Source organism: Sinocyclocheilus grahami, unplaced genomic scaffold, assembly GCF_001515645.1.
Source record: "Sinocyclocheilus grahami isolate Dianchi unplaced genomic scaffold, SAMN03320097.WGS_v1.1 scaffold911.1, whole genome shotgun sequence".
In the NCBI taxonomy this organism is placed as follows: Eukaryota; Metazoa; Chordata; class Actinopteri; order Cypriniformes; family Cyprinidae; genus Sinocyclocheilus; species Sinocyclocheilus grahami.
Window position 1 is genome coordinate 402,564 of NW_015506090.1, and position 12,833 is coordinate 415,396.

General features: G+C 39.3%; 1 protein-coding gene across 1 annotated transcript in view; it reads right to left on the bottom strand.

Annotated features, from left to right (window-relative positions):
* The window catches only part of LOC107564117 (pro-neuregulin-1, membrane-bound isoform-like), a 121,635-nt gene that overhangs the window by 10,461 nt on the left and 98,341 nt on the right, over window positions 1-12,833 (bottom strand). The window contains exon 4 of the mRNA XM_016249113.1: window positions 1,532-1,670. Within this exon, the coding sequence (XP_016104599.1) occupies window positions 1,532-1,670 (139 nt within the window). The remainder of the gene's footprint in view (window positions 1-1,531; window positions 1,671-12,833) is intronic.

A 12,833-nucleotide genomic window follows, 5' to 3' on the forward strand; every position in this document is an offset into this window, starting at 1 on the left:
TCCCTATGTAGTTTACATCAGTAAACATCATTGTAATTATAATTTCCTTAAGGATAAGAAAATGATCCTCTCGCATTTCAAACTTCTTTTCATCCCTGAGTGAAGAATGAAACAAACCTAACAGGTCTTTTTCAGATTCATTAAATGTAAGTAGAAACATTAACAACAACAACTAGATTTTTGGCTCTCCCGAAGACAATGCAAATGGGTCTTGGACATCCAAAAGTCACTTTGACATTTTTCATTGTGCCACATGAAAAAAGTCCACCTGTGATCTTCAGGTCTCTAGATACGGCTCGACTGCCTCCTTCAATGTGCTGTGCTCAGACAGGAAGAGGACTTTTTTGTGGGATTTTTTTCTCCTGTGTGTCTGATCACCGGCACACCTCTCCAAAAGACACATCATTCATGTCTGAAGCACAAACGCTGCAGGATGTTGCACGCACTGAACATTAATACTTACTTTAGTCTGATCACATCAGAAATGGAAAGCTCAGAGATCTACAGTCCCTGAGGAGCGCTGCCGTCTGACTACTACTGCATTTACAGTAAAGAGAGAGACAGAGAGAAGCTCCACTTGACTGCAGTGCTGACTGATGAGAACAGAGTCCTGACTTCAGCACTCGGGTTTGTGCTTATTCACCGAATTGGACAGTAAGAGCATGAAAGTCCTCACTGTTTATAATGTTTTAGTTTAATCCAATCTAAATTAATGTTTCAGTTCCGCTTAATGTTAAGCACATCTTCCAGGTTAAATAAATAAATGTTACCTACACTTTCAAAAAAAAAAAAAACAATAGCCGACATTTTAATTTGTATTTTTATATTACAAATGCAATTAATGTTTTATTTTTTAAACCTAAGAATATATCTCATCAAGTTTTTAAAGCAGTTTTACATTTATTCCAAAAGAGCAACTATAAAAACCCCATAACAGCTTTCAGATTTCATGCCTATTTTATTTGTGAATTGTTTATTTTTAATAGTCAGCTTATTTTTGGATCATCAGTCATCAAAGCTCGGTCAACATAACAGATGTCATGACGGTCACAGACACATGGATGTACCTTTAAAACAGTGTAAAAGGCCAAGCATAGTGCGATGGAGGCATTGCCTGCTCTCATGACTTTCCTCCATTCATTCTCGATTACCACCCACCAAACCCTTTACGATTTACACATGCTTTCAGGAAGTCTGTTAAAACCCAATGGGCTCAAAGGAGGCAAAAGAGACACTGCCTCCCACTGTGGCTTCAACAGCTGGAGTCTCTGTCGGACAGTGTCATTTAAAGAAAAAAATCGATACACTTTTTAAAGTCAAACTTTGTAATATTGGCATTGTTAATGTTTGTTCTGTGCATATTTTCTCATTTAATTATTTTGAGGAGGCAGTGTCCTTGGAGGAAACGCCACTGCCTGAGAATCAAACCTCAACTGAAATGACTTTTCAGAAAAACACGTTCACAGTAGAATGGCTCTGCGACTGGCAGACTGAATCTCTGTGTTAAACGCGTGCGGATGAGCAGCTGTACCTGCAGAGGCGTCTGATGTTGCCGGGTGTGACCTCCAGCGTGAAGCATTCGCCGCCGTTCACGCAGTAGTTCCTCTCGCTCTCGCTGCAGCGCGTCACATGACTGGAGGTCTTGGCTGAGGGAGTGGTGCTGGTGGCCGCTGCACAGATCAACACAACACTTAAGTGCACTGAGCAGGGAACAGTTTTACTGCAGAAAAAATCAACAATGAGGTACAACACTAATCTAAGGTCAAGCATTTAAAAGGGTTTGAGCTGCAGCTCATGACATACACAGTATGGGTGTCTGATCCAAATGATCTTCACAAAATATTTGTTAAATATAAGAAGAGTAGGAGAAGGCCAGCACTGGACATACAGGCTACTGAGACTGAAATAAATGCAGACTCGTCACATTTCACAAATAAAAAAAAATATGAGTGCACAGGTATGATAATATTTCTCATCCAAACAGCTACTTTATTACACGCCAACACAGAGTAAAAGACAAGCAACGTTCAAATAATTATAGTGTTTCTGTTCAAATATAGCGACTTACAAAGAAGCACTATCATGCAATGCCATGATTTAGTTTTAAGCATGTGAGCAGTTTAAGCCGTTTCAAACGAAAACAGCTCAGGCAACCTCATAAATTTTAAACCAATTCAAAAAATCTTAACAGCATCAAATAATATCACTCCGTACCTGTAACATTTTGATAATATCTGGAAATACGAAAGCGCATCACTCCTGTGTGACAACAACCACTGTGATGACAAAGTGTTTCCCTGAGACCTTTAGATCTACTGCCTTCCTCTGCACTTCCTCCAGCCACAGCGGTCTGCAAAGTCCCTGCTCATCAACATTTTTAACTGAGCACCTCTACACCAGCTCACGCATCACATCTGGCATTGCGTCTCTAATGCGTCATCAATGCAGCACTGAATAATCAAAGTTGTCACAACCTGGCCAACTCTCTTAATTGTATTGACTGTGCAATTGTAGTCTACTTCAAATATTAAAAGTATATTTTTTAAAAACTATACTTTTAGATAAGATATGAAATAAAAGGTTGTTTAAGAGTATAGAGTACACGTTCATGTTTTATTAACACTTAAGTACACTTTTATTGTCACCATAAAATCAAAATGGACAAATCTTACTTTTTTTGTGTAAGAAACACACACACACACACATGCACACACACGCACACACGCACACACACACTCAATCCTTCTGGATCTGTCACCACTTGTCCTAATTAAGTGGGTCAAAAAAGCACTCTAAAGCTATACTATAAACTATAATACATTTTTATTCAATTGTAAATAACATGTAGTCAAGTTAAAAAAATTACATTCAGTTCACACAGTTCTTTTTATGTATATTATTTCTGTAATTAGTACTTTTTAAAGTCTAATTACTGTACTTTTTTACAGTAAACTAAATGTACAACTTTTTCACAAGGTGAAAAGGAGTACACATTCTGGACATCAGGCCTTCTGAGACACATACACACACACACACTCACTCACTCACACACTCTCACACTCACACACATCCGCAATCCTTCTGGATCTGTCACCATTACTAGGAAGGGACTGATGACAACTCAACCGTGAATTCCAACGATTCCCTGCACGACTGACCGAGAACCTCCTGAAGTTACTTCATGACTTCACATACTAATGGCTCTATTTTCTGCTTTTAGGATCAAACTGATTCCACCAAGAAGTATTGATAGCCATCTCTAACCAGCTCTGACATCAAGTTACTCTCATTTACGGGCCGGGACGCATGGCCACATCCGGCCGTCCTGACTTACCCTCGACACTGTCGATACAGGACATGAGCCACTGAAGGCTGGGGATATTTCAAGGCTGGTGGTATGAAAATGAACAGATTAGAATAAAACTCAGGCTTCATCCTGATAGATAATTGAGTTAGATGCGTAGGTCACAGACCCCATCAGGTGACCACTGAAGCAGGAGACATTCTGCCTTTGAGCTCCATGTAATTCAATCTTTACCATCCGAACTGCTGATGTTTGAGACAACCAGTGCTGCATGAATAATTGACAGCGTAACAGATTGCTTTTGTCTCGTTAATCTAATTGCCGTTTTTCACTCCCATTAAACCTGCAGCATTAGTGATCAGGCACATTTTATCATCCGTCACATCACAACAACATTCAGTGCTTTCTGAGGATGGGAAAGTGACATGTATTTGCATATGACTGACCGTCAGTGCCTGAAAGAAAACGCTAAATGAAAAGACTAAGTAGAATGACAAGATTTAAATAGACACTATTCATGTGATGTTGGCATTTTGGCATACTACGCTCACATTGATGGGCACATCGCTAAAGTGGAATTGTCAGCAAAACAGCATGAGTACATTTCAAGGTGAGAGACATGAGCCGATTCATTCAACTCACGTATGAGCACATCTCAATGCAGCCAAAGTCTGGTGGCAAACAGCGACGATGCCACAAATAAACATGAGTGATGAGCAAAGGAGAGGAGGGACAATTGCATTGCTGTGTAACCTTCATGCTTGTACTTGAGTCTTTTTACATGTTAATGAACCTGGTCATAAAGAAGGAAATTCCCAGGAAAATTCCTAAGGTTTAGTTACGTGTTGACTGTAGAAGTGTTAGTGGTTGTTAAGGATTCAGCTTATCAGCTGAACATAAAGTGACTTTCCATGCATGGACAGCATCAAGATTTTAGTTTAAAACTAATATGAAGAGGAGGGACAATTGCATTGCTGTGTAACCTTCATGCTTGTACTTGAGTCTTTTTACATGTTAATGAACCTGGTCATAAAGAAGGAAATTCCCAGGAAAATTCCTAAGGTTTAGTTACGTGTTGACTGTAGAAGTGGTAGTGGTTGTTAAGGATTCAGCTTATCAGCTGAACATAAAGTGACTTTCCATGCATGGACAGCATCAAGATTTTAGTTTAAAACTAATATGTGACCCTGGACCACAAAACCAGTCATAAGGGTTGATTTTTTTAATTTGATATTTCATTTGAAAGATTTTAATTTGAAAATCTGGAATCTGAGGGTGAAAAAAAATCTAAATATTGAGAAAATCGCCTTTAAAGTTGTCCAAATTAAGTTCTTAGCAATGCATATTACTAATCAAAAATTAAGTTTTACTATATTTACAGTAGGAAATTTACAAAATATCTTCATGGAACATGATCTTTACTTAATATCCTAATGATTTTTGGCATTAAAATAAATCATTTTGACCCATACAATGTATTTTTGGCTATTGCTAAAACTGTCTGTGAGAATACCTGCAAGACGCAGTAAGTCTTAAAATAAATGCTCCCTAAAAATAGCTGTGTGGGGCCAATGCAGCACATCCACTGCAATGCAGCAGCGCTCAGGGTCTCTTTCTCTGTGTGAGCACTTTGAGGGGTACTGCTGGATCGATTTGGTTCCATCTCATTTTTTTTTGCTGCTGAGAAGAAACCAAAGACGCTGTCTCTGCACAGACACTGCATCATGCTGCAGTGCAAACGTGCCACCTCTTCTGATACAACTGCTGCACCAGCACTTTCCTGTGCTGCTGATGAGGGTGCTCCAGCAATGTCCTTTACTCAAATACACAGGGAGAAAATTCCATCTGATAGATATACTGTATTTAAGCATTCTGAAGTATACGTTGTTCTTTTAGATGGGTTTAAATCTCAGATGTAAAAACAGTGTTCCCGATGTTGCTGGACAGACTGCTGAATCATACTGCAGGTTTATCGGTGACTCAGTGTGTGCTGTGTGTTCAAGGCACAGGCTGTCTGACATCTTAAAGCATTCCTTTTTCAAACAATGATTTAAAAGTTATGTGATACAACATCTGCAATGTACAGTACTGCTGTTAGCCTATCAAGCCGTGTACTAGTCAGTACATGCCACACAGCATGTTAGCAGAGGACATGAACTCAATATTTAAACACAAATGAAACACAGATAGGCTACCGGGTAACATAGTTCATGCTATTTGTCTTCTTACTGCAATTAATATAAATGGAGGCTGAAGCATTCAAGCTACAAAAAGAAGCACCATTGTACCAAAATTGTACATTGTATTGTTATGGAAAAGAACAATCAACATTATGTCTGAATGACTGTATTTTCACTTTTGGGTGAAATGTCACTTTCTGTTTCCAGAAAGAACCCATTTATTCTGATAGTATATAGTAAAACATAGTAGAGCTATATTTCAGAAAGGCTGGATGAATCTCTACATGACACACTGTTGCTTCAACACCAGAGAAAGCCTAGAATATCAAAACTCAAAACTGACGTTGTTCCTCAAATGCTGGTTCTGGTGTGGCAGGTTTCAGGAACTCAGGAAGTGTGCATATCAAACAGTCCTTGCCTCTCTCAGCGTTTACACGATTCATTTTGCACATGCCCAGTCAACGGCCTCCGTAATGCAATGGGATTTCTGTTTATCTGTAACCACAGCAACCACATGTTTGACGTCTCACTCATCATAACCAGAAGGAAACAAATGTGTTTTCATAGCGGTCTTGTGTAAATGTGCGTAAAGAGCACACCTTCAGGCTGTGCAAAATGCCAAGACATTCTTGTGCAGTGTAATTGGGAGTGGAAGTGTTTTCCTGTTCTAACGGACCTGTATGGATGAATTAAGGGCAGTATTTAAAGATTTTACACTGCCATCATCAGCAAACCCTAGACACTTTAAATTTGAGTGGAAGTTTTTAAACAAGACTCCGACTGATGAATTTGGATGGTTGTTAAACACACCAGCTGATTATGTTTACAGATGTCAGACAGAGAAAACACAGATGTTCCTCATTTTAAACTGAAGTCTGAGGTTTATTTCAGTTTATTGTCTACCAGGTGAAAAACATTAAATATGATCAAATACAGTTGCGTTTGGTCTCGTACTCTATCGTATACCTTGTCAGTGTTGTGCGCTTGCTTAGCCCTTTGTTGTGATAAACAGTAAAGTGTGTTTAAGCGCTAGCAAAAACAGTGTAAAGAAATACTCTTTGAGAGAAGCAGTCAATCAGCGGAAGTTAAAAGCAGATCGTAAGTGTATTTATTTCTTGTCTCATTAGTGTTTAGCGCAGTTGTCGTTGCTAGGAAACGCTTGCTTTGTTTATGGTGTTGAGACGTGCTGAAGTTTCGTTTGGTCTCATACTGATTCGCTTACCTTGTCAGTGTCGTGCGCTTGCTTAGCCCTTTGTTGTGATAAACAGTAAAGAGTGTTCAGCTGAATTCAATTTCCGTTTTGTCAAACGGGTATAAAAAAGGATAGTACACCGCGGCAGCCCTCGTGTTAAGACCGAAGAGTGTAAAGACCATCGACTCTACCGTGCGACTCCACCGAGCAGGGACAACGGCAAGGGACATAAGTATCGCTTTTGACTCAACCTCTTTTTTACACCTTTCTTCACTTCTGTTTCAGTTTTTATGACCAACTCTAACTATGTGTTTCCATCTCCCTACTATTACTACCAAACCACACATCACACACTGTAGGCAGCGCAATACTAACAACCTGTGCACTTTGCCTATGTCTGCTAATACACTACTTTCTTTTTCTATTGGTCTCTGGAATGGTCAGTCTGCAGTAAACAAAGCAGATTTCATTACAACTATTTCTAGTCATTCAAGACTAAACCTCATGGCCCTGAAAGAGATGTGGATCAAACCAGAGGACACTGCTACTCTTGCAGCACTCTCCAATAATTTCTCATTTTCCCACACTCCCCATCTAACTGGAAGAGGGGAAGGTACTGGCCTGCTTATCTCTAATGATTGGAAATGTATTCCTTTACCTTCTCTGGATATTAGCAGCTCCTTTGAATCACATTCAATCACTATAACCCACCCTTTTAAAATTCATTTTGTAGTTGTTTATCGACCCCCAGGACCACAAGGTAACTTCTTGGATGAATTAGATGTGCTGCTCTCAACCTTTCCTGAGGATGGTACTCCCCAAGTTATGCTTGGAGACTTCAACATCCACCAAGATAAACCTCAGGCTGCAGACTTCCACACTCTGCTTGCCTATTTTGATCACAAGAGTGTTAACTACGGCTACTCACAAATCAGGCAACCAACTGGACCTTATTTACACATGACACTGCTCCACTGATCATGTACTGGTTACTCCACTGCACACCTCGGATCACTTCCTCCTCACTCTTACCCTCAACATGGTTCCTGACACAACACACACCCCTCCACATGTCATCTTTCGACTCACTCTCACTGGCTATCTGCTATGGTTTCATCTTTGCTTCCTCCACCCTAACCAGTAATCATCTCTTGATGCTAACAGTGCTACTGATACTTTCTGCTCCTCTCTTACATCTTGTTTAGACACTGTCTGCCCCTTGTCTTTCAGGCCAGGCCGTACCACTCCTTCTGCCCCTTGGCTATCTGATGTTCTCCGCGAGCATCTTTCTAAGCTCAGGGCTGCTGAAAGCGTGTGGCGCAAATCAAAAATTCCTACTGACCTTAATGTGTATCAGTCACTCCTTTCTTCCTTCTCTGCTAATGTCTCCACTGCTAAAAGGACATACTATCATAACAAAATTAACAATTCGTCTAACTCTCGCATGCTATCTAAAAAATGTTCCTCCCTCCTTTGTCCTCCTCCTCCCCCTCCTTCATCAACTCTAACAGCTGACGACTTTGCAATGTTCTTCATTAATAAAATTAAAACCATCAGTGCACAATTTGCCACACCACAAACTGTCAAGCACATCTTACCAGCACACATAGGCCTACACTCGTTCACATCCTTCTCTTCACTCTCTGAGGCAGAAGTCTCCAAACTCATTCTTTCTACTCATCCTACTAATTGTCCGCTTGATCCTATTCCATCTCATCTTCTTCAAGCCATTTCTCCTGCAGTTGTACCTGCACTCACTCACATCATTAACACATTCCTTCACACTGGTGTTTTTCCCTCAACATTTAGACAGGCTCGTATCACCCCACTACTTAAGAAACCCACCCTTAACCCATCTCTTTTAGAGAACTACAGACCGGTTTCCCTTCTTCCTTTAATTGCAAAAACACTTGAATGAGCTGTATTCAACCAAGTCTCTGCCTTCCTCACACAGAACAACCCCCTCGACAGCAACCAGTCTGGTTTCAGAAGTGGACATTCAACCGAGACTGCCTTGCTCTCAGTTGTTGAAGCCCTAAGACTGACAAGAGCGGATTCCAAATCTTCAATACTTATCTTGCTGTATCTGTCCGCTGCTTTTGACATGGTTAACCACCAGATCCTCCTGTCAACCCTATTGGCAAAGGGCATCCCAGGAACCGCACTCCAGTGGTTTGAGTCTTACATCTCAGATAGGTCCTTCAAGATATCTTGGAGAGGTGAGGTGTCCAAGTCACAACATCTAACTACTGGGGTGCCTCAGGGCTCAGTTCTTGGACCACTTCTCTGTCTACATGGCATCACTAGGTTCTGTCATTCAGAAACATGGCTTTTCAAATCACTGCTATGCCGATGACACTCAACTCTACCTCTCATTCCATCCTGATGATCCGATGATAGCTGCTCGATGCGAGCATACAGACTTGTCTAACAGACATTTCTTGCTGGATGAAGGACCATCACCTTCAACTCAACCTTGCCAAAACAGAACTGCTTGTGGTTCCATCAAACCCATTGTTTCATCGCAATTTCACCATCCAGTTAGGCACATCAACCATAACTCCTTCAAAAACAGCCAGAAACCTTGAAGTTATAATTGATGATCAGCATACTTTCTCAGACCACATTGCTAAAACTGCCCGGTCCTGCAGATTAAGTTATAATTGATGATCAGCATACTTTCTCAGACCACATTGCTAAAACTGCCCGGTCCTGCATATTTGCTTTATTCAACGTCAAGAAGATCAGGCCCTTTCTTTCGGAACATGCTTCACAACTCCTTGTTCAAGCTCTTTTTCTGTCCAGGCTGGACTATTGCAATGCTTTCTTGGCAGGTCTTCCAGCCAGTTCTATCAAACCTTTACAATTAATGCAGAACGCGGCAGCAAGATTAATTTTTAACGAGCCGAAAAGAATGCATGTCACACCTCTGTTTATCCGTTTGCACTGGCTACCAATAGTTGCACGCATAAAATTCAAGGAATTAATGTTTGCCTACAAAACCACCACTGGCTCTGCACCCCTTTACCTAAATTCATTACTTCAGACTTATGTGCCCTCTAGAAGCTTGCGTTCTGCAAGTGAACGGTGCTTTATTGTGCCATCCCAAAGAGGCACAAAATCACTTTCTCTGACTTTTAAATGTTCCCTCCTGGTGGAATGACCTGCCCAACTCGAGTCCTTAGCCATCTTCAAGAATCGGCTAAAAACACACTCTGAATTCTAATTCTATTCTTTATAAAAAATAAAAACGTGCCCCTTTTAGACTTGCACTATTTATTTACTAACTGCTTGTTTTCTTTAAAAAAAACTAACACTTGCTTCTCTAATCTTTTTGCATTCTATCTGTTTTCTTTTTATTTATTATACAATTATAATTCTGACTTTCTGACTTCTGACTAACAAAAGCAAAAAAGGCCTCTAACACTAGTTTGCACTATTCTTTTTCTATTCTATATGTTTTCTTTTTATTTATTATATGATTTAAAAAAAAAACTTGCTATATGTACTGCATTAAGCTAACTGAGACTTGTTATAGCACTTGCATATCATTGCTCTTTGTTGATTTTGATTGCTTCCATTGTCCTCATTTGTAAGTCGCTTTGGATAAAAACGTCTGCTAAATGTAAATGTAAATACAATACAGTGATACTCAACTTGAGCACTAGTAAAGTAAAGTCTGAAAAGCACAGGTAAGGTACTCTGAGATAAGAGCAAAATATAGAGAGTGTGTGAGGTCATATCTTGCTCCTGCAGGTTGAATGCAAAGCAGGTTGGGAAAAGTCTGTTTTTTTTTAGTCATATGATCAGTTAATTACTCTCCTGCCAAGGCCTCAGCATGCACACCACTGGGATTATGGGACAGATGGTGTGAAGAAAACCCTTTTGTTTCCAACATCTTCAAAATAATTAGTCGCACCTGAGCTGTGCAGAAGGACAGACTGATGATCATACTGTGGAGACAGGTCATAAGAAGTACTGTACCCTTGAAATACACTTTTGTAATCACTAGATTCTGTTAACTGCTTCACTATTAAGACATACAGTGAAAAGATGAGGAATCTGTAAAATGTAGCTCTTAAATCACATGTGCATGAACTTGCTGTTCTAGTAATGGATGATTTTTGCAAAGCTGCAGGTAGCCTGACCTAGACTAGAGACCTTTAGAGACCACATACAGATTGTACCTCCTAACTGGCCTAGAGAGAGAGAAAAACTGGCAAGTGAAGTGAATATAGGTGCTGCTGTTTTTAGAAGCTGTTTTTGTGGAGTGCAAATGATGTGTTCCTGTTTAAGCAAAAGTCTTCACAATAACTACCCTTCTAACAGCTTTCCATTTCACATAATTTAAAGTTGTCAGCACAAGATGAACTTACAGAACTGGGAAAGAAAGGTTACAGAAGTTGAGCAAGATTAAACTATATTCACACTATTATGCACATTGGGCATTAGCATGAAACTCATTTCTGATAAATGCTTGAAGCTCATTTCTGATTAATGCTACAGATCTGAACCTGTTGTGGGATCCTGAGACAGTTTGATTTTATGCTGCTTTTAAGACTCTTAAACATGCATAAAAAGCAGGTAATTCTGTGAACATTAAATAGATAAGCAATGTTCACACAGTATCAGCCAAATTAGCTTTCCCACTTATTGCATATATTATAGTCTGTTAAGACTGATGATGCAACTGGTTTGCATTGCAGCCAATCAAAACAAAGATAAAAGAGAAAAATATATAATTATTGGCAAAATTGACATGTTATTATGGTTGCAATGGCCAATTGGTTAGGTGAAGGTTGAGAATAGTCAAGATGTTGCTGAAGAACAGCTACCCATGATTCCTTGAGCCTTATGGCTACCTAAAGTAGGTCACTGTTTTGGGCACCAGCTGGGACACAATAAATTCTAGGAAGAAAACCTTCTAAGACATCTCAGTCTGGCTTAAATTTGGGGCAACATTTCATATATTCTTCATGGATAAGGTGATCCCATTATGCAATGAAACAAGTTCAGCCACATTTAACTGCCATAAGTTTACTGATATGACATAGCATAACAATTCAGTGTCTATCATTGCTGGACATTTCACAACAGACAGTCCAAGGAAAGCATGGACTATATTGTGGTAACCAACTATGGTAACAAATAACCCAGTGTAACAAGACACTACATCACTGCTGATGTCTGATATACAATATGATTTATCTAAAGAGGGAAATACATACTTCATTATATAAATGTATACACTCTCCTGAAAACAGGGATCTCTTTTTGTTCTGTACATCCGAATAGTAAAGCATATGCTTTTCTATATTACTTTCTGATACTAATGCAATTACACACATCTACTCAGGAAAGACAATTAAATTCAGTAAGTCAACCATGACAATGAGAAAAACACATACAAAAAAAAAAAACCTGACAGAAGTGCTGATTCACATAAATAAATGAGTGTGTGTCATATTTTCAAACTCAGTCAATGAACATTACGTGTGTAGACTAGGGATGTGCATCTCATGACTCCAATACGATATGCATCTCGATGCATAGCCAACGATACGATACATTAAAGATACATATGAAGCAGCTACCAATGCGATGCGATACGATTCACCCCTATTACGATGCAGTACGATCCGATTTTGATTAGATTCAATTCAACACAATGGAATTCGATGCAATATGATGTAATGGAGAAAATATGATCACTTTTAATGCCTCGAGGCCTGTTTCATAAAACAAATTAACCCAATAAGCCAGGCTTATTTCAGTTAGTCTGACTCACTGTCAAATTATTTGGTTCCATAAAGCAAATTTAACATAGGTCTAGATCAAGCTTAGTCACTGTGGCAACTTATGCTGGGAAACAAACCTGGTCTAAAGCAGGCTAACTGTCAGGCTAAGCTAAGCTGTTCTACTGACCAATAGGAACATAAAGATATCACTGTCTCACATACTATTATTTAAAATTTTTTTTTTTTTTACAGTTTCTTGCATGCAACCTTTCTCTCTGGTTTTATTACAGCTGTACCTTTTACAGTTTGCAGAACAGATAGCAGAACATTAGAACATTAAAATCTAAAATTGCTCTTTAAAGCATTAAAATAACTAAATTAAAAGTTAAAATCACTGAATTAAAAATGAAAATAAATAA